Source organism: Passer domesticus, unplaced genomic scaffold, assembly GCF_036417665.1.
Source record: "Passer domesticus isolate bPasDom1 unplaced genomic scaffold, bPasDom1.hap1 HAP1_SCAFFOLD_174, whole genome shotgun sequence".
NCBI lineage: Eukaryota > Metazoa > Chordata > Aves > Passeriformes > Passeridae > Passer > Passer domesticus.
Genome location: NW_026989957.1, coordinates 40,571 through 57,419, shown reverse-complemented (window position 1 = coordinate 57,419; position 16,849 = coordinate 40,571). Strand labels below are relative to the sequence as shown.

Sequence of the window (16,849 nt, the reverse complement as noted above, 5' to 3'; positions counted from 1 at the left end):
TGCCGGGGATCCCCCACGGCACAGAGCCCGCAGAGCCCTCAAGGCGCGGCGCTGAGGGATGTCCCCTCCCTGCCCGGTGTCCCCAGAGCCCCCACGCCCCGAGGTCCCGGGCAGGATGGGATGGGACTGGAGCAGGGCGGGGGCTGCTAGCACATCCCTCACCCCTGGCACGTCCCACCCCCCCACGGGGTCCCTCTCCGTGGCCTTGCCAGGATCTCCCTGGGGATGGGCAAAGTGCGGCTTTAGGGGAGCCCCCGGCCCCCCGTGCGACGCAGCGGGACAGGAGAGTGAGCGAGTGCTGCTGGAGCTCGTGTTCACACAGGCTGACAGTGTCACCCAGGAGAGCGAGCGGGTGCTGCTGCAGTTCGTGTTTGCCACAGGCTGGCGGTGTCACCCACGTCCCCGCTCCCCTACAGGCGCGAGTCCATCATGGGCACCACGCTCTCCGAGTGGCGCACGCCGAAGGTCTGTCCTTGTTTCTGGTCCTGCGGGAGGACAGAGGCGCTGTGAGGGTCAGGGGCTGTGGGTCCCCGTCCCCCCGGCTCCCTGTCCCCGTCCCCGCTCACCGGTTTGGGGTAGTAGTCGCTGGGGCTGGGCGTGTTGGAGGTCGGGGGCGAGCGGGTCCGCCCCACTATGGTGCAGCGGGGCGCCCGCGCCATGTACAAGTTGGGGTCCACGGTGCCGTAGTTGTTGGGTCCTGGGGTCTGCGGGCAGAGGGGCGGGTGCTGTCACCCCTGGATGCCCCACACCCTCGGCACCCGAGCCCCTGCACCCCACATTCTTGGCGCCCCAGCCCCCTGGAGTGGTGGCACTGCAGACTCCTTGGTGCCCCAACCCCACGGCCCCCGGCACCCCACACTCCTGGCACCCCAGATCCAGACCCCCGGCACCCCCGGTCCCTTTGCACCTGACCCCCAAGCCCCCCTGCCCCCAGCCCCCACCTGTTTATTGTCCTCGAAGATGCTGGGGCCTCGCCCTGTCATGATGCACTGCGGGGTCGATGCCTTGTTCACCAGGCGGGGCCCCGCCACGGGGGGCAGCTGGTAGGTGGCAGGGCCTGGGGGGGGCACACGGCTCAGGGGGACACGGGGCTTCCCCTTCCCGCGGTGGGGAGGAACGGCTGAGTCCCGGTGGGTCAGAGCAGCCCGGGGGTGTTGGGGAGCCCGGTCTGGCCAGGGGGATGATGGGGGTCCCAGCCCGGGGAGGAGATGGGGGTCCCATCCCCAGGGGGATGATGGGGTCCCAGCCCCAGGGAGATGGCGGGATCTCAGCCCGGGGGGGTGTTGGGGGTCCCATCCCCAGGGAGATGGCGGGGTCCCAGCCCCGGGGGGGTGTTGGGGGTCCCAGCCCCAGGGAGATGGCGGGGTCCCAGCCCCGGGGGACCCCTGTCTCTCTCACCTGGCGTCTGCTGGAGTCTGTCCGGGCGGGCGCGGGACCTCACGGAGCAGGCGGGGGCCGAGGGCAGGGTCACCCTGGTGGCCTGCTCGGGGGAATAATACGCTGCGAGGGCGAGCGGGGTGAGCGCGGCGGGCCGCGGTCCCTGCCGGCCGCGGGGCTGCGGGCCCGCACTCACCTGGCCCAGGTGTGTTGCTGGCGCGGCGCTCGCGGGGCCGGCCGCCCATGGTGAAGGCGGGCCCGCGGTCCGGGCCGCGGGCCGTGAAGCCGGCGGGCACCAGGTACTGCGGGCCGGGCGAGCGCGGCTCCTCGGGGCCCCCCAGCCTCATCCCGAAGCTGTAGGCGGGGGCGCGGCGGCCGGAGGGGTCGCGCCGGTCTTGGCCTGGGGGCGGGCAGGGGCTCGGTGGGACTCGGCGCCCCCGGCCCGCGTCCCCGGCCGGCCCCGCCGCCCCGCACTCACCGATGCTGCCGGGGATCCGGTACTTGGGCCCGGGGCTGCGGTACCCGGCCGAGGTGGGCCCCCGGGGCCGGTGCGGTCTCCAGGGGCCCACCCAGAGGTCGTGTGACATGGGGGGCTCTGCTGGCGGCGCCCCGGCCTCGGGCTCGGCCCCCCGGCCGGTGGTCGCGGCGGGGCGCGGGGGGGCTCCCGGGGCCGCTGCCCGCGGCGAGCGGGGCGGCAGCAGCGGCGCCGGCATGCGGGGGGGTGGCCCTGTTGGTGGCAGCGGCGCCCTGGTGACAAGTGACTCCGCGGGGCCGCGGGAGCCGGCGGCGGCGGCCTGGTGGCCGCGGTGTCACAATGGCCGCGGGGTTCCAGCGCTTTGTGCCACCCCCACCCCCCCGAGCGCTCAGCACCCCGGGGTGACAGCAGTGACAGCGCCGGGAGCCCCGTGGGTGCACCCCGGCACCCCGTGGGTACATCCCGATGGGTACAGCTCAAAAATACCCCCGTGGGTGCACCCCGGCACCCCGTGGGTACCTCCCATGGGTACAGCCCATGGATGCACCCCAAAAATATACCCGTGGATACATCCCAATAGATATACCCCAAAAATCCACCCCATGGATTGACCCCTGGCGCCCCATGGGTACATTCTGATGGGTACATCCCACAAATACACCCCATGGATGCAGCCCTGGCACCCCATGGACGCGCCCCTCGGACCCCATATCTGACCCCCCCAAACCCCGTGGGGAGGACAGGAGGGACACGGGGACCCAGGAGCACAAGGACAGAGGGACAGGAGGGGACACGGGGACAGTGGGGGACAGGGGAATGTGGAGACTTGGATATGAGTGACATGCGGGGGACATGGGGACATTTGGGGGGACACGGGAAGAGCACGGGGACACGGGGAGAGGGTGAAGGGGTGACAGGGGATATGGGGACAGGGGGGACACAGGGGGACAGGGGACACGAGGACGTGGGGGGACAGGAACACAGAGTGGCTGAGATGCTAGGGGCTGCCTTGGGGACACCCCTTCCCTTGGGGACACCCCTGTCCTGGGGACACCCCTGTCCTGGGGACACCCCTTCCCTTGGGGACACCCCTGTCCTGGGGACACCCCGGCCGTGCCCCCCGGGAGCTCGGGGGTCACACGGGCTGAGGTCCCCGTCCCCTGCGGTGTCACCCGTGGGGCACAGACACAGCCAAGGGACACGGGGGGGTCCCGGTGCTTCGGTCACTTTATTGGGGGTCTCGGTGCAGGGGGGGCTGGGTGTGCGGGGTCCGGGGGTGCAGCGGGGGGCTGGGGGCGGAAATTGGGGTGCGGGACTGGGGTGTGGGGCCCTGGGTGTGGGGAGGAGGGGCAGGGGCAGGGTTTGGGGTTGGGGACAGGGTTTGGGGTGGGGGGCAGAGTTTGGGGTTGGGGACAGAGGTCCAGAGGTTGTGGGGGCTGGAGGTGGGATTTGGGGGGCTGGATCTGGGGGCTTGGGCAGGACACAGGGTTGGGGGACAGAGTGTGGGGCAGGGATGTGGGATTTGGGGAGCAAGATGGGGGGCAGGACTGGAAATAGGGTTTGGGATCTGGGATGGGGGTTTGGGGGACAGGAGGTGGAATTGGGGGGTGGGATTTGGGGTCAGCACAGCAGGAGCAGGTTGGCAGCAGGGATTGGGGTCTGGGGCTGGGTTTGGGGACAGGATGCGGGGTGGGGGTCACGCCCCAGGCTCGGGGGGCTGCACAGGGACTGGGGGCAGCAGTGGGGGCCACGGGCCCCCCCAGGCCCCCCGGCCCCCCTAGGGTTCGTATTTGCAGACGAAGGGTTTGCGCTCGCCGCACGCCTCGCCCTCCCAGGCCATGAACCCTGCGGGGACACCACAGGGGACACGTGGGACACTGCCAGCCCCAGGGCCCCCGGGCACCCCCTGACCCTCCCTGACCCCCCTGTCCCTCCCTGACACCCCCTGGCACCCCCTGCCCCCCAACCCTTGTGTCCCCCCCCAGCTGTGTCCTCCAGCGTGGCACGGGGCTGTCCCCAGGCCATTGTCCCCAGGCCATTGTCCCCAGGCCGCTGTCCCCAGGCCGCTGTCCCCAGGCTTTGTCCCCAGGCTGGCACCCGTGCCCCCTGACCTGCCGAGTCCTCCAGGGCGATGCAGGGATGTCCCCTGGGGCCATCGTCCCCCTCCCAGGCCCCGTAGTGGCGCGGGGACCCGTCAGCCCAGAGCCAGCCCTGGCGCTGTGACAGGAGAGGGACACGGCTGAGACGGGGACGGGACAGGGACACAGGGGAACAGGGACACAGGGGAAAGGGGGACAGGGACACACAGGTACACAGGTGAGACAGGACACGGGGGCACAGGGGGCAGGGGACAAAGGGACACAAGGTGAGACAAGGGACAAGGGACAGGGGACAGGGGGACGGGGCTCAGAGGGCACAGGGGGACAAGGACACACAGGTGAGACAGGGGCACAGGGGGACAGGGGATGGGGACACAGGGACACAAGGTGAGACAAGGGACAGGGGCACGGGGGACAGGGGGACGGGGACAAAGACACACAGGTGAGACAGGGGCACAGGGGACAGGTACCCACGGGTAACAGACAGGGGGACAGGGAGCACAGGGACACAGGTGAGACAGGGACACACAGGGGGACAGGGACACCCGGGTATCAGACAGGGGGACAGGGACACACAGGTGAGGCAGGGACACACGTGGGGACAGGGACACACGGGTGGCAGCCAGGCAGCGCTGCAGGGACAGCTCAGGACAGCGGGACAGGACACGGAGGTGTGGCAGGGCGGGGTCAGGACAGGTGGGGACACAGGGGACAGGGAGCGCTGCAGGCAGGGGACACCGGGGCGGGACACCGGGGCGGGACACGGGGATGGGACACATGGGGGACACAGGATGGGACACGGGGGTGGGACAGAGGGTGGCACACAGGGATGGGACACAGGGAGGACCCAGGGGGGACACAGGGGGGACACGGGGTGTGACACGGGGTGTGGCACACAGGCACAGACAGGCACGGCTCGCTCCGGCCACGCACCCGCCGGTGCAGCCCGATCCAGACGCCGTCCTCCTTGTCCCTGTCCCTGTCCTTGTCGCCCTCCTCGTCGTCCTCTCCCCGCCGCGGGCGCCGCGCGAGGAAGGCGGCGAGCGCCCGGTGCTCCTCGGGGCTGTGCAGCGACGCCAGGTGCCCCCCGCGGGTGGCCTGGCACCACGCCTGGGGACAGCGCCACGTCCGGGGGGGTCCTGGGGGTCTGGGGGACCCCCGGAACCCCCCGCTCCCCCCGGCACCCACCTCAGCCCTCCTCCAGCTCAGCTGCTGCCCGAAGTAGCCGTAGCAGTGTCCCTGGAAGGACAGCCACCCCCGGGGACAGCGGGTGGCCTCGGCCCCTGGGGGGACAGCGGTGTCACCGTGACCCCCAACCCCAGCTGGGGCCCGGCGGGGGGGGTTTGGGGGGTCAGGGCACCTCCGGCCCTGTCTGGGGGCTGAGGCGGGGGGGTGGGGGGCAGAGGGTGGGCACAGGGCATTTTGGGGTCTCAGGGTGTGGGTGGGGGATCCGTGTGAAATGCGGGGGTCTCGGGGTGCAGTCTGGAGGATTGGGGGCAGTGGGGGTGTCTCAGGGTGTGGGCAGGGGGGTCTCGGGGTGCATTTTGGGGTCTCAGGGCGCAGTTTGGGGTCTCAGGGCAGAGTTTGGGATCTCAGGGCGCATTTTTAGGTCTCAGGGCGCAGTTTGGGGGATCAGAGTGGAGTTTGGGGGATCAGGGTGTGGACAGGGGGGTCTCGAGGTACAGGGGGGGATCTCAGGGCGCAGTTTGGGGGTCTCACCCGGCAGTCTGGGGGGCAGCAGCAGGCAGCCCAGCAGGCAGAGCCCCAGGAAGGCGGCGGGACCCATCCTCAGCCTTCGGGGAACGGGGGGGCTGCAGGGGCGGGGGGAGCGGCCGGAGCACCCCCCTGCAGCACCCAGTGCTGCCCCGGCACCCCCCCTGCAGCACCCACCCCAGGACACCCCCAGCGCCCCTAGCATCCCCACGACCCCCCAGGACCCTCCCAGCACCCCCAGGACCTCCCCCCAGGACCCCCCCAGCGCCCTCAACACCCTCAAGATCCCCCCCAATACCCCCAGCACCTCCCCCCAGGACCCGCAGAGCCCCCCCAGCACCCCCAGCCCGGCACCTCGCAGCTCGGCACGGCCCCGGCTGAGCGGCCCCGGGACACCCCGAGCCCTTTATGGGCCCGCGGGGGCGGGGGGGCCGGGCCGGGAGCACCCGCCCGTGGCGGGACTGGCACCGCATCAAAGGGGCCGGTGACGCGGGCACCCCCGAGCACCCCCGGGCACCCCCCAGGCACCCCTGAGCACCCCCGGGCACCCCCTGAGCCCCCCGGGCACCCCCGAGCACCCCTCGGGCACCCCCGGACACCCCCCGGGCCCCCCGGCGCTGCCCCCGCTCTCGGGGTGCCAGGGCAGGGACCCCCGGGGTCACAGTGACAGCACCCGGGGGTCCCTGGCGGGCCCTGGGGTCCCCCCTCGGGGAATGGGGGTCACCAAGAGGCGTGGGGACACGGCTGGGACACGGGCACAGCTCCGAGTGACCCCCGGGACTGGCACGGGGCTGGGACACGGGAGGGGACAGGGACAGGGCACAGGGGCCATCCCCCACAGGAGGGGACAGGGACAGGGGACACGGGCCATCCCCCACAGGAGGGGACAGGGGACAGGGGCCATCCCCGGGGACAGGGGGGTGAAGGGGCCGGGGGGTGCCGGGCTGGGGTGCGGCCACATCAGGGATCTGATCAGGGATCGATAAGGGAGGGGGAGCGGGCGCGGCGGCGGCGGACACGGACTGAGGGACACGGACAGAGGGACACGGACCGAGGGACAGACAGAGGGACGCGGTGCCGGACACACGGACTCGCTCTCCGGGGTCCCAGCTCCCACCCAGCCCCCAGTGGTGGCCCCGGGGTCCCCGCGGCACCCGGGACAGTCCCGTGCCAGCTCCGAGGGGGGACACGGCCCCAGCGAGGGGACAGCGGGCACCCGGTGTGGGGTGGGCAGGGCTGTCACCCCGATGTGGGGTCTGGATCATGATGTCACCCCGATGTGGGGTCGGGGAGGGGACTGTCACCCCGATGTGGGGGGGGTCATGGATGTCACCCCGATATGGGGTGAGGATGGGGGCTGTCACCCCGATGTGGGGTCGGGGCTGTCACCCCGATTTGGGGTGGGGGCGCAGGACCAGCCTGGTGCCGGGGTGACAGTGGCCCCGGGGGGAGGGGGGGGGCTGCCCGCGGGGTCTCTGTCCCTGTCGCTGTCGCTGTCCCAGGCCTGGACCCTGTCCCAGGAGGGTCTTTGTCCCTGTTCCCCGTCTGTCCCCTCTCCCGGGTGATCTCTGTCCCTGTCCCCGCTTCGCCGGGGGATGTCCCCTGTCCCTGTGCCCTCTCTGTCCCCTCTGACGGGTGGCCTCTGGTGCCCTGGCCCCTCTCCCGGGGGTGTCCCCTGTCCCCTGTCCCCTATCTCGATCCCCTTGCCCGGCCTGGCCCCTTGCCCGGGGTGTCCCCTGTCCTGTGTCCTGTCCCGGGGTGTCCCCTGTCCCTGGTCCCTGTCCCCTGTCCCTGTCCCCTCTCCCGGCCTGGCCCCGGTCCCTGTCCCCTGTCCCGGTCCCCGTGCCCGGCCTGGCCCCTCGCCCGCCGCTGGCTCCGGGCTGGCGGCGCCGGGCGGCTGCGGGCGGCGGCGGCGGGGAGGGGACGGTGCCAGCGCGGTGCCAGCGCGGTGCCACCCGGGGCGCGGCGACCCCCGGGCCGGACACGGCCCAAGGGCTCTGCGCAGGGCCCGCCCGTGCCGCCGTGCCCCGCTGCGCACCCCCGTCATGGCACGGGCTGGGCACGGGACTGGCACCGAGACATGGCACGGGCACCGGGAAAGGGACTGGCACGGAGCGCCGGGACGGGGACAGGCACGGGGACTGGCACGGAGAAACGGGACGGGGACTGGAACGGGGACTGGTATGGGTACGGGGACAGGCTCGGAGAAACGGGATAGGCACAGGACTGGCACGGAAACACGGGACGGGGACAGATCACCGGGAAAGGGACAGGCCCGGGGATGGGCACGGGGATGGGCACGGGGATGGGCACGGGGATGGGCACGGGGATGGGCACGGGGATGGGGATGGGAGCAGATCACCGGGATGGGGACCGACCCGGGTATGGGTATGGAATGGGCACGGATGACTGGGATGGGCATGGGCACGGGATGGGCACGGATCACCGGGATGGGGGTGGGCACGGACCACCGGGATGGGCACGGGTCACCGGAATGGGCACGGATCACCGGGATGGGGCTGGTACGGGTCTGGGGATGGGCACGGACCACCGGCATGGGCACGGGTCACTGGGATGGGCACGGATCACCGGGATGGGGCTGGCACGGGTCACTGGGATGGGGCTGGGCACGGACCAGCCGGGTCACCGCCCCAGGCACGGCCCTTTTGATGCCTTCACCGGCCCCCGCCGGTGCCCACCGTGCCCCCCCGAGGACCCCCCGTGGATCCAGCCCTGGCACCCCGTGGATCCACCCCCGGCACCCCGCGGATCCAGCCCTGGCCCCCCCTGACCGCCGGGGGTCCCACCCCGAGGCACAGCGGGGTCACACCGAGAGCCTTTATTGGGAGCAGGGCCAGGGCCGCGCCCCCCCGGCCCCCCAGAGCGCGGGGGTCCCGCGGCCCCCCCGGGTCACTTCCCGGCGGGGGGGGGCTTGTCGAAGAGCGCCGCGATGTCCAGCATGGCCTGGCGGATGTTGCGGCCGAAGCGCTGCGAGTCCTGCGGGCAGCGCCGCTCAGAGCCCGCCCGGACCCCCCCGGGGGGCAGCGCAGTGCCCAAAGTGAGACCCCAACCCTCCCCGTGCCCACCCCGGGGCGCCCTCGGAGCTGTGGGACCCCCAGCATGGCCCGCACCCCACTGGGGGGGCTGGGATGGGGTGGGGGTCCCACAGGAGGTGGGGGTCCCACAGGAGGGGGGGGCAGGATGCAGCAGGGTCACGGGCTGTCCCAGACCCACAGGTGACCCCTCAGGTGACCCCAGGGACAGCGAGTGCAGCTCTGGGACCCCCCCCTCCCCACCCCCCCGTGCCCCCCTCACCGTCTCGGGGCTGGAGAACTTGCTGGACACGTGGAAGGTGATGAGGTTCTCCCCGGCGATGATGTAGGACACCCCATAACCATCGTCTGCCACCTGCGGGGGGGGCACAGGGGCCATGGGGCACCGGGGGGGCACCTGGGACCCCCCGGGGCACCCCCCCGGGGCACCCACCCGGGTGTGGGGCTGGGCTGAAGCCACCCAGGTCACCCATGTGGGGCTGGGGGCTCCGGTGTGGGGCACCCCCTGCCCAAACCCACGGACCCCACAGCCAGCCCCGCACCCGCTGCCCCCTCCCGGTGCCCCCCGTGCCCTCCCGGTGCCCCGGAGCTCACGGGGCCGAAGCCGCCGCCGCTGGAGACGTGGTCGGGGAATTTCTCGAAGTCGAACATCTTGAGCTGCTGCTGCGGGGTCTGGCTGGTGGAGAGGCGCCAGGGCTCCGCCAGCACCTGTGGGGACACTCGCTGCACCCCGGGTACCCCGGGGAGCCCAGGGAACCCCGGGAACCCCGGGAACCCCACTGTGCTCCATGGCATCCCGGGAACCCCAGGGAACCCCACTGTGCCCCACTGCCCCCCAGCCCCCAGAGCGGGACTGCACGTGCGGTGACACCAGGGTGGGTGGCAGTGTCCCCGCTGTGCCCTCCCGTGCCCCTCCCAGTGCCACTCTGTGTCCCTTGCCCGTGTCCCACAGTGGTTCTGTGTGCTCCCCCCGTGTCCCCCCCCGTGTCCCCCCGTCTCCCTCAGTGTCCCCTGTGCTGCTTCCCCCGTGTCCCCGCCATGTCCCCCGTATCCCCTCGTGTCCCCTTCCCGTGTCCCCGTCCCGTGTCCCTGTCCCTATCCCGTGTCCCTATCCCGTGTCCCTGTCCAGTGTCCCCATCCTTGTCCCGTGTCCCTGTCCTGTGTCCCGTGTCCCTGTCCCGTGCCCCTGTCCCTGTCCCGTGTCCCTGTCCCTGTCCCGTGTCCCCATCCCTGTCCCCATCCCTGTCCCCGTGTCCCGGCCCCGGTCCCCGCGCTGACCTTGGCCAGGAAGGGGCTCTGCATGCCGAGGTACCGCGACATCAGGTACAGGCAGAAGAGGTGGCGGTCGATGCCCGAGCCGGTCATGGCGAGCCGGTAGAGCTGCTGGTGCTTCTCGGCCGCCACCCGGAACAGCTGCTGCCGCTCCGAGCGCTGGGGGAACCCCGAAATCACCGACACCCCAAATTACTGACACCCCAAACTGACACCCTGAACCTGCACCCCAAACTGAGCCCAAACCTGCACCCCAAACTGAGCCCAAACCTGAACCCCAAACTGAGCCCAAACCTGAACCACAAACTGAGCCCTGTCACAGCCCCCAGATCTGCACCTTGAACAGCTGCTGCCGCTCCGAGCGCTGGGGGAACCCCGAAATTACAGATACCCCGAAATCACCGACACCCCAAACTGACACCCTGAGCCTGCATCCCAAACCTGAACCCCAAACTGAGCCCCGGCACAGCCCCCAGATCTGCACCTTGAACAGCCACTGCCACTCTGAGCACTGGGGGATCAGGGGGGCTGGACTCCAAACTGGACCCCAACACACCCCCAAACCTGCACCCCAAACCTGCACCCCCAGTCTGCACCTGGAACAGTCGATGCTGCCCCTCTGCACCCCAGTCTGTACACCAAATCTGCACCCCAAATCTGCACCCTGAACCGACACCCCAAACCTGCACCCCAAACCTGAACCCTGACACAGCCCCCAGATCTGTACCTTGAACAGACACTGCCCCTCTAAGTGCTGGGGGGTCGGGGTGGCTGAACCCCAATCTGCACCCCCACACACCCCCAAACCTGCACCCCAAATGGAAACCCGAACCGACACCCCCAGTCTGCACCTGGAACAGTCGCTGCTGCCCCTCTGCACTCTGGGGAGGGGTTGGGGGCTGAACCCCACACTGCACCCCAACCTGCACCCCAAAACTGTACCTCAAATCTGCACCCCAAACCTGCACCCTGACCCAGCCCCCACATCTGCACCTTGAACAGGCACTGCCCCTCTAAGTGCTGGGGGGTCGGGGGGGCTGCACCCCAACCTGCACCCCAAAGAGGCCCCCCAGCACCCCGTGAGGGACGAGGACCCCCCCCGAGGGACGGGGGCCCCCCCGAACGGCCGGATTCCCGTGCCGTGGCACTCACGCTGCGCCGGCTGTCGGCCATGCTGCGCACGAAGGCCGTGGACTCGGCCGTGCACGAGCGCACGGTCTCGGTGCGGCCCTCGCGGAAACAGCCGCGTCATGGACGCCTCGTAGGTCAGGCAGAAGGAGCCCTTGTCCTGCGGGGTGGGGAATTGGGGGACACGGCATGGGCACGGCTGGTCCCGCTGGTCACAGCCACCCCCGCCCTGGCCACGGCCGCGCCCCGGGCCGGGGTCACATCCCATCCCCTCCCGGGCCCTGTGCCACCCCATCCCCACCCCACCCCACCCCACCCCACCCCAATCCCACCACAATCCCATCCCACCCCATCCCATGCCAAGGATCCTGCCCCATAGATCCCACCCTCTCCCACTCCCATTATCCATTACCCCCACCCCATGGATCCCACCCCATGAATCCTGCTCCGTTCCCATTCCCATTATCCCATTATCACACCCTGTTCCCATTCCCATTATCCCATCCCACCCCTTGGATCCCACCCCCATGGATCCCATTCTCATTATCCCATCCCACCCCAAAGATCCCATCCTGTTCCCATTCCCATTATCCCAACCTGTTTCCATTATCTCATTATCCCACCCCATGGATCCCATTCCCACTATCCCACCCCCGCCTTGTGGTTCCCATTCCCATTATCCCACCCCATGGATCCCATTCTCATTATTCCATCCTACCCCAAGGATCCTGTCCTGTTCCCATTCCCATTATCCCACCCTGTTCTCATTCCTGTTATCCCATTATCCCACCCCATGGATCCCATTATCCCGTTATCCCATTCCCATTCCCGGCTCACGCAGAGGTTTGCCAGCTGCAGGGCGATCCCATCCCATTCCCGTTATCCCATTATCCCATTCCCATTCCCGGCTCACGCGGAAGTGTGCCAGCTGCAGGGCGATCCCATCCCATTCCCATTATCCCGTTATCCCATTATCCCATTCCCGTTATCCCGTCCCGGCTCACGCGGAAGCGTGCCAGCTGCAGGGCGATCCCATCCCACGGATCCCATTCCCATGGATCCCATTCCCCGTTATCCCATTCCCATTATCCCGTTTATCCCATTCCCATGCCGGCTCACGCGGAAGTGTGGCCAGCTGCAGGGCGATCTGGATGAAGGCGTCGGGGGCTGGTGCGGCAGCGCTTGATGAGCCCCTTGCCGAAGGTGGAGAACTGGAAGCAGCAGAAGTCCACGTCCTCGGCCAGCGCCCGCGCCACGCGCAGCGACGCCTCGATGGCCACCACGCCCTGGGGATGGGACACGGCATGGCATGGCACGGCATGGCACCCCCACCTGAACCACACCGTGCCATGCACAGCGACGCCTCGATGGGCCGCCACGCCCCTGGGGACGGGACACGGCACGGCATGGCACGGCACCCCACCTGAACCCACACCGTGCCACGCGCAGCGACGCCTCGATGGCCGCCACGCCCTGGGGGACACGGCACGGTATGGCATGGCACGGCACGGCACCCCACCTGAACCCCACACCGTGCCATGCACAGTGACGCCTCGATGGCCGCCACGCCCTGGGGATGGGGACACGGCACGGCACGGCACGGCATTCACCTGTGCCCTCACCCTCACCTGTAGCTGTCCGCCCCTGTCCCCTCCCTGTCTCCCTGTCCCCCTCCTGTCCCCCCCCCGTCCCCTCCCCTGTCCCCCCCCGTCCCCTGTCGCCCCACCTCGGGAGGGATGTCCCACTGCAGGCGCTGGGGGGGGGCCAGCTGCCGCCGGGGGGTCCCCCTTGCAGTGGCCCCCCCCTCGGTGTAGCCCAGCTGGAACTTGTCCGTGGCCAGCATGAACTGGGGGGGCAGGGGGGGGCACAGTTGGGGAGGGGGCAACGACCCCCGGAACCCCAAAAACCCCCGGAAACCCCAATGCCCCCTGCCCCCCCAAAACCCCGGCCCCCCAAAAACCCCCGGAACCCCAATGCCCCTGCCCCCCAAAAACCCCCGGCCCCCAAAACCCCCGGCACCCCAAAACCCCCGGCAACCCCAGTTCCATGACCCCCAGAGCCCCAATTCCACGCTCCGCCCCAGACCCCACATCCCCAGGACCCTCAACCCCCCCAATCCGTGACCGCCCCCCACCCCAAATTCCCAAGACCCCTGATCTCCCCATTCTGCGGCCCCCAGACCCCCCAATTCCATGGCCCCCCCCACACCCCAAAGCCCCAAAGCCCCCGACCCCCCCAATTCCATGGCCCCCCCGACCCTTGCTCTCCCCCAGTCCCCAAATCCCCCAATCCCCCCTGACCCCCCCAAAACCTCCCATCACCCCAGCCCCCTGAGCCCCCCAAATCCAAACCTCCAGGTCCCCCCCCAAAGCCCCCCGACCCTCACCCCACACCCCCAGGCAGAACCCACACACCTTCCCCCCCCCCCAAACCACCCGAATCCCACCCAAACCCCCCCAAACCCCCCAAATCCCCCCCGAATCGCCCCCAAACCCCCCAAATCCCCCCCCAAACCCCTCGGGGCACCCCACGGGGGTCCCCAGCCGAGGGTCTCCATCTGGGGGTCCCCTCCCAGCCGCACTGGGGGGGGGGGGGTTTTCCCGTGCCGGGGGTGCCGCGGTGGGGGGTGTCCCCAGCCCGGGGGGGGGTGGTCCCCCGTCCGGGGGTGTCCCCAGGGGGGGTCCCGGTGCCCCCGGTACCTCCCAGAGGTGCCCCCACGATGGGGGGCGTCGGCCCACGAGTGCTCGGCGTTGGCCCCGACCTTGCCGTTCTTGTAGACCACCAGCGTGAAGGACTTGTCGAACCAGCTGGGGGGGCACGGGCCCGTTTGGGGGGGGGGATTGGGGGGGGTTTGGGGGCGATTCGGGGGATTTGGGAGCGATTCGGGGAGGATTCCGGGGGTTTGGGGGGTAATTCGGGGGGGATTTTGGGGGGGATTCGGGGGGTTTTGGGGGGCGATTTGGGGCGGATTTGGGGGGATTTTGGGGGGGGTTTTGGGGGCGATTCGGGGGGAGAATTCAGGGGGTTTGGGGGGGTATTCGGGGGGATTCGGGGGGCTTAGGGGGGGATTTTGGGGGGGATTCCGGGGGATTTGGGGGGAGTTTTGGGGGCGATTCGGGGGGTTTGGGGAGATTCGGGGGAGATTTTGGGGGGGGATTCGGGGGCTTTGGGGGGCACCGGGGGGGCAGAGAGCGGGGGGCACTGGTGGGGGTGAGGACAGGGGGGGGGGGTTTGGGGAGGTGGCAGGGGAGGGGTGGGAGGTTTGAAGGGGGCAGGGGGGATACTTTGGGGGGGGTCCGGGAGGGTTTTGGGGTGCCGCAGGTGGTGGGAGCAGCAGGGGGGGGGGTCTGCGTGGGGGGTCTGATGGTGCCGGGGTGTCTGGGAATGGGTCTGGGGTCTGGGATTGAAGCATGGGGGTGCTGGGGGGGAGGTTTTGGGGTCCCAGTAGAGTTTTGGGGTGCCCCTCGGACCCAGCAGGGTTTTGGGGTGCCCCTCGGTCCCAGCACTGCAGTAGGGACTTGGGTGAGGGGGTCTGGGGGGGCTGGGGATGATGGGGGGGGGGTTCAAAGGGACTGGAGGGGGGTCCCGGGGGTGTTTGGGGGTGGGCACCGGTCCAGAGCAGTGTCCGTGCAGCAGGGACTGGGCTGGGTGGGGGTGTGGGTTTGGGGGTACCGAGGGCAGGGTTTGGGGTACCGGGGATGTTTTTGGGGTACCGGGGATGTTTTTTGGGGTGCCCACCGGTCAGAGCAGTGTCCGTGCAGCAGGGACTGGGCTGGGGTGGGGTTTGGGGTGTCTGTGGGTACCGGGGCAGGTTTTGGGGTCCCGGGGCAGGTTTTGGGGGTCACGCACCGGTCGTAGCAGTGGCCGTGCAGCAGGGACTGAGCTGGGCTGGGTGTGGGTTTGGGGGTACCGGGGGCAGGTTTTGGGGTTACCGGGGATGTTTTTTGGGGTGCCCACCGGTTGTAGCAGCGGCCATGCAGCAGGGACTGGGGCTGGGTGGGGTTTTTGGGGTGTTTGGGGTATCTGTGGGTCCCCGGGGCAGGGTTTGGGGTCCCGGGGCAGGGTTTGGGGTCCCGGGGCAGGGTTTGGGGGTCACACACCGGTCGTAGCAGCGGCCGTGCAGCAGGGGTGGGGCTGGGGGGATGTTTGGGGTGTCTGTGGGTACCGGGGCAGGTTTTGGGGTCCCCGGGGCAGGGTTTTGGGGTCCCCGGGGCAGGTTCTTGGGGTGTTCGGGGGTCACGCACCGGTCGTAGCAGCGGCCATGCAGCAGGGGACTGGGCTGGGTGGGGTTTTTGGGGTGTTTGGGGTATCTGTGGGTGCCGGGGCAGGTTTTTGGGGTCCCGGGGCAGGTTTGGGGGTCACACACCGGTCGTAGCAGCGGGCCCGTGCAGCAGGGGACTGGGCTGGGTGGGGTTTGGGGGTACCGGGGGCAGGTTTTGGGGTACCGGGGATGTTTTTTGGGGTGCCCACCGGTCGTAGCAGCGGCCGTGCAGCAGGGACTTGGCGTACGCGTCCATGCAAGCCGGGGCCGCGCGGGCTCGTGGCCGTGCTCCTCCTCGTCCAGGGTCATGAAGAAGGCGGCGCGCTCGATGGCGTCCAGCGCCGCCTTGTTGGGGCCGCGGCTGAAGAACCGCGCCCGCGCCTCGGCCCACGGCACCCTGCGCGGGCCCGGGGGCGGCACGGGTCAGCGCGGGTCAGCACGGGTCAGCGCGGGTCAGCGCGGGTCAGCCCCGACCCCACCGCGGCCATCGAGCGCCCCCTCCGAGCCCCCCGCCCCCGTGTTCCTGTGCCGCAGTGAGGGGACAGGGATGGGGACAGGGGATGGGGGACAGGGATGGGACAGGGATGGGGACAGGGATGGGGACAGGGATGGGGACAGGGATGGGGACAGGGATGGGACAGGGATGGGGACAGGGATGGGGGACAGGGATGGGGACAGGGATGGGGACAGGGATGGGGACCACAGGGATGGGGACAGGGATGGGACAGGGATGGGGACAGGGATGGGGACAGGGATGGGACAGGGATGGGGACAGGGATGGGGACACAGGGATGGGGACAGGGATGGGGACAGGGGACAGGGGATGGGGACACAGGGATGGGGGACACAGGGATGGGGACACAGGGATGGGGACAGGGATGGGGGACAGGGGGACAGGGATGGGGACACAGGGGATGGGGGACACAGGGATGGGGGACACAGGGATGGGGACAGGGATGGGGGACAGGGGACAGGGATGGGGACACAGGGATGGGGACACAGGGATGGGGACACAGGGATGGGGACACAGGGATGGGGGACACAGGGATGGGGACAGGGTTGGGGACAGGGATGGGACAGGGATGGGGACAGGGATGGGACAGGGATGGGGACAGGGATGGGGACAGGGATGGGGACAGGGATGGGACAGGGGTGGGGACACAGGGATGGGGACAGGGATGGGGACACAGGGATGGGGACAGGGATGGGGACACAGGGATGGGGGACAGAGGGACACGGGGGGGGACACAGGGATGGGGGACACAGGGATGGGGGACAGGGCCGGGGACAGCACGCCCTGGTGGCCCGGGGTTCCCAGCGCTCCCGGTGTTTCCAGAATCCCCGGTGTGCCCATCGCTCCCCGGAGCTCCCAGTATGCCCAACATCCCCAGTATCCCCAATTATGCCCGGAGTTCCCCGGGTGCCCGGTGGTCTCCAATGCCCCCAGTTTTCCCCGTTATTCCCGTTATTC

At 70.1% G+C, this 16,849-nt stretch overlaps 3 protein-coding genes across 4 annotated transcripts; all 3 read right to left on the bottom strand.

Moving 5' to 3' along the window:
• Positions 1-249: 249 nt before the first annotated feature.
• Positions 250-2,276, bottom strand: CIMAP1B (ciliary microtubule associated protein 1B). 2 transcript variants are annotated; one of them, XM_064406234.1, is made up of 6 exons: positions 1,856-2,276; positions 1,574-1,777; positions 1,399-1,500; positions 942-1,057; positions 567-704; positions 250-485 (listed from the first exon to the last, which is right to left on the bottom strand). In XM_064406234.1, exons 1-6 carry the CDS (start codon positions 2,088-2,090, stop codon positions 411-413), a joined length of 870 nt encoding a protein of 289 aa, XP_064262304.1. In that variant the 5' UTR covers positions 2,091-2,276; the 3' UTR covers positions 250-410. The 2 variants fall into 2 exon arrangements, with proteins under 2 accessions (XP_064262304.1, XP_064262303.1); XM_064406233.1 differs by having other exon boundaries at positions 1,574-2,276.
• Positions 2,277-3,262: 986 nt separating this feature from the next.
• Positions 3,263-5,813, bottom strand: LOC135291999 (rheacalcin-1-like). Its single transcript, XM_064406237.1, has 5 exons — positions 5,671-5,813; positions 5,140-5,234; positions 4,885-5,061; positions 3,964-4,069; positions 3,263-3,697 (listed from the first exon to the last, which is right to left on the bottom strand). The coding sequence occupies exons 1-5, from the start codon at positions 5,735-5,737 to the stop codon at positions 3,630-3,632; spliced, it is 513 nt and encodes a 170-aa protein (XP_064262307.1). The 5' UTR covers positions 5,738-5,813; the 3' UTR covers positions 3,263-3,629.
• Positions 5,814-7,560: 1,747 nt separating this feature from the next.
• Positions 7,561-15,866, bottom strand: CPT1B (carnitine palmitoyltransferase 1B). The gene is given in 15 exon segments (XM_064406224.1): positions 7,561-8,661; positions 8,980-9,072; positions 9,312-9,425; positions 9,996-10,148; positions 11,142-11,228; positions 11,230-11,277; positions 12,237-12,245; positions 12,247-12,282; positions 12,284-12,403; positions 12,844-12,963; positions 13,817-13,840; positions 13,843-13,924; positions 15,588-15,642; positions 15,645-15,775; positions 15,853-15,866. Coding segments are annotated over 15 exon segments (1,173 nt in total). The 3' UTR covers positions 7,561-8,574.
• Positions 15,867-16,849: the final 983 nt, after the last annotated feature.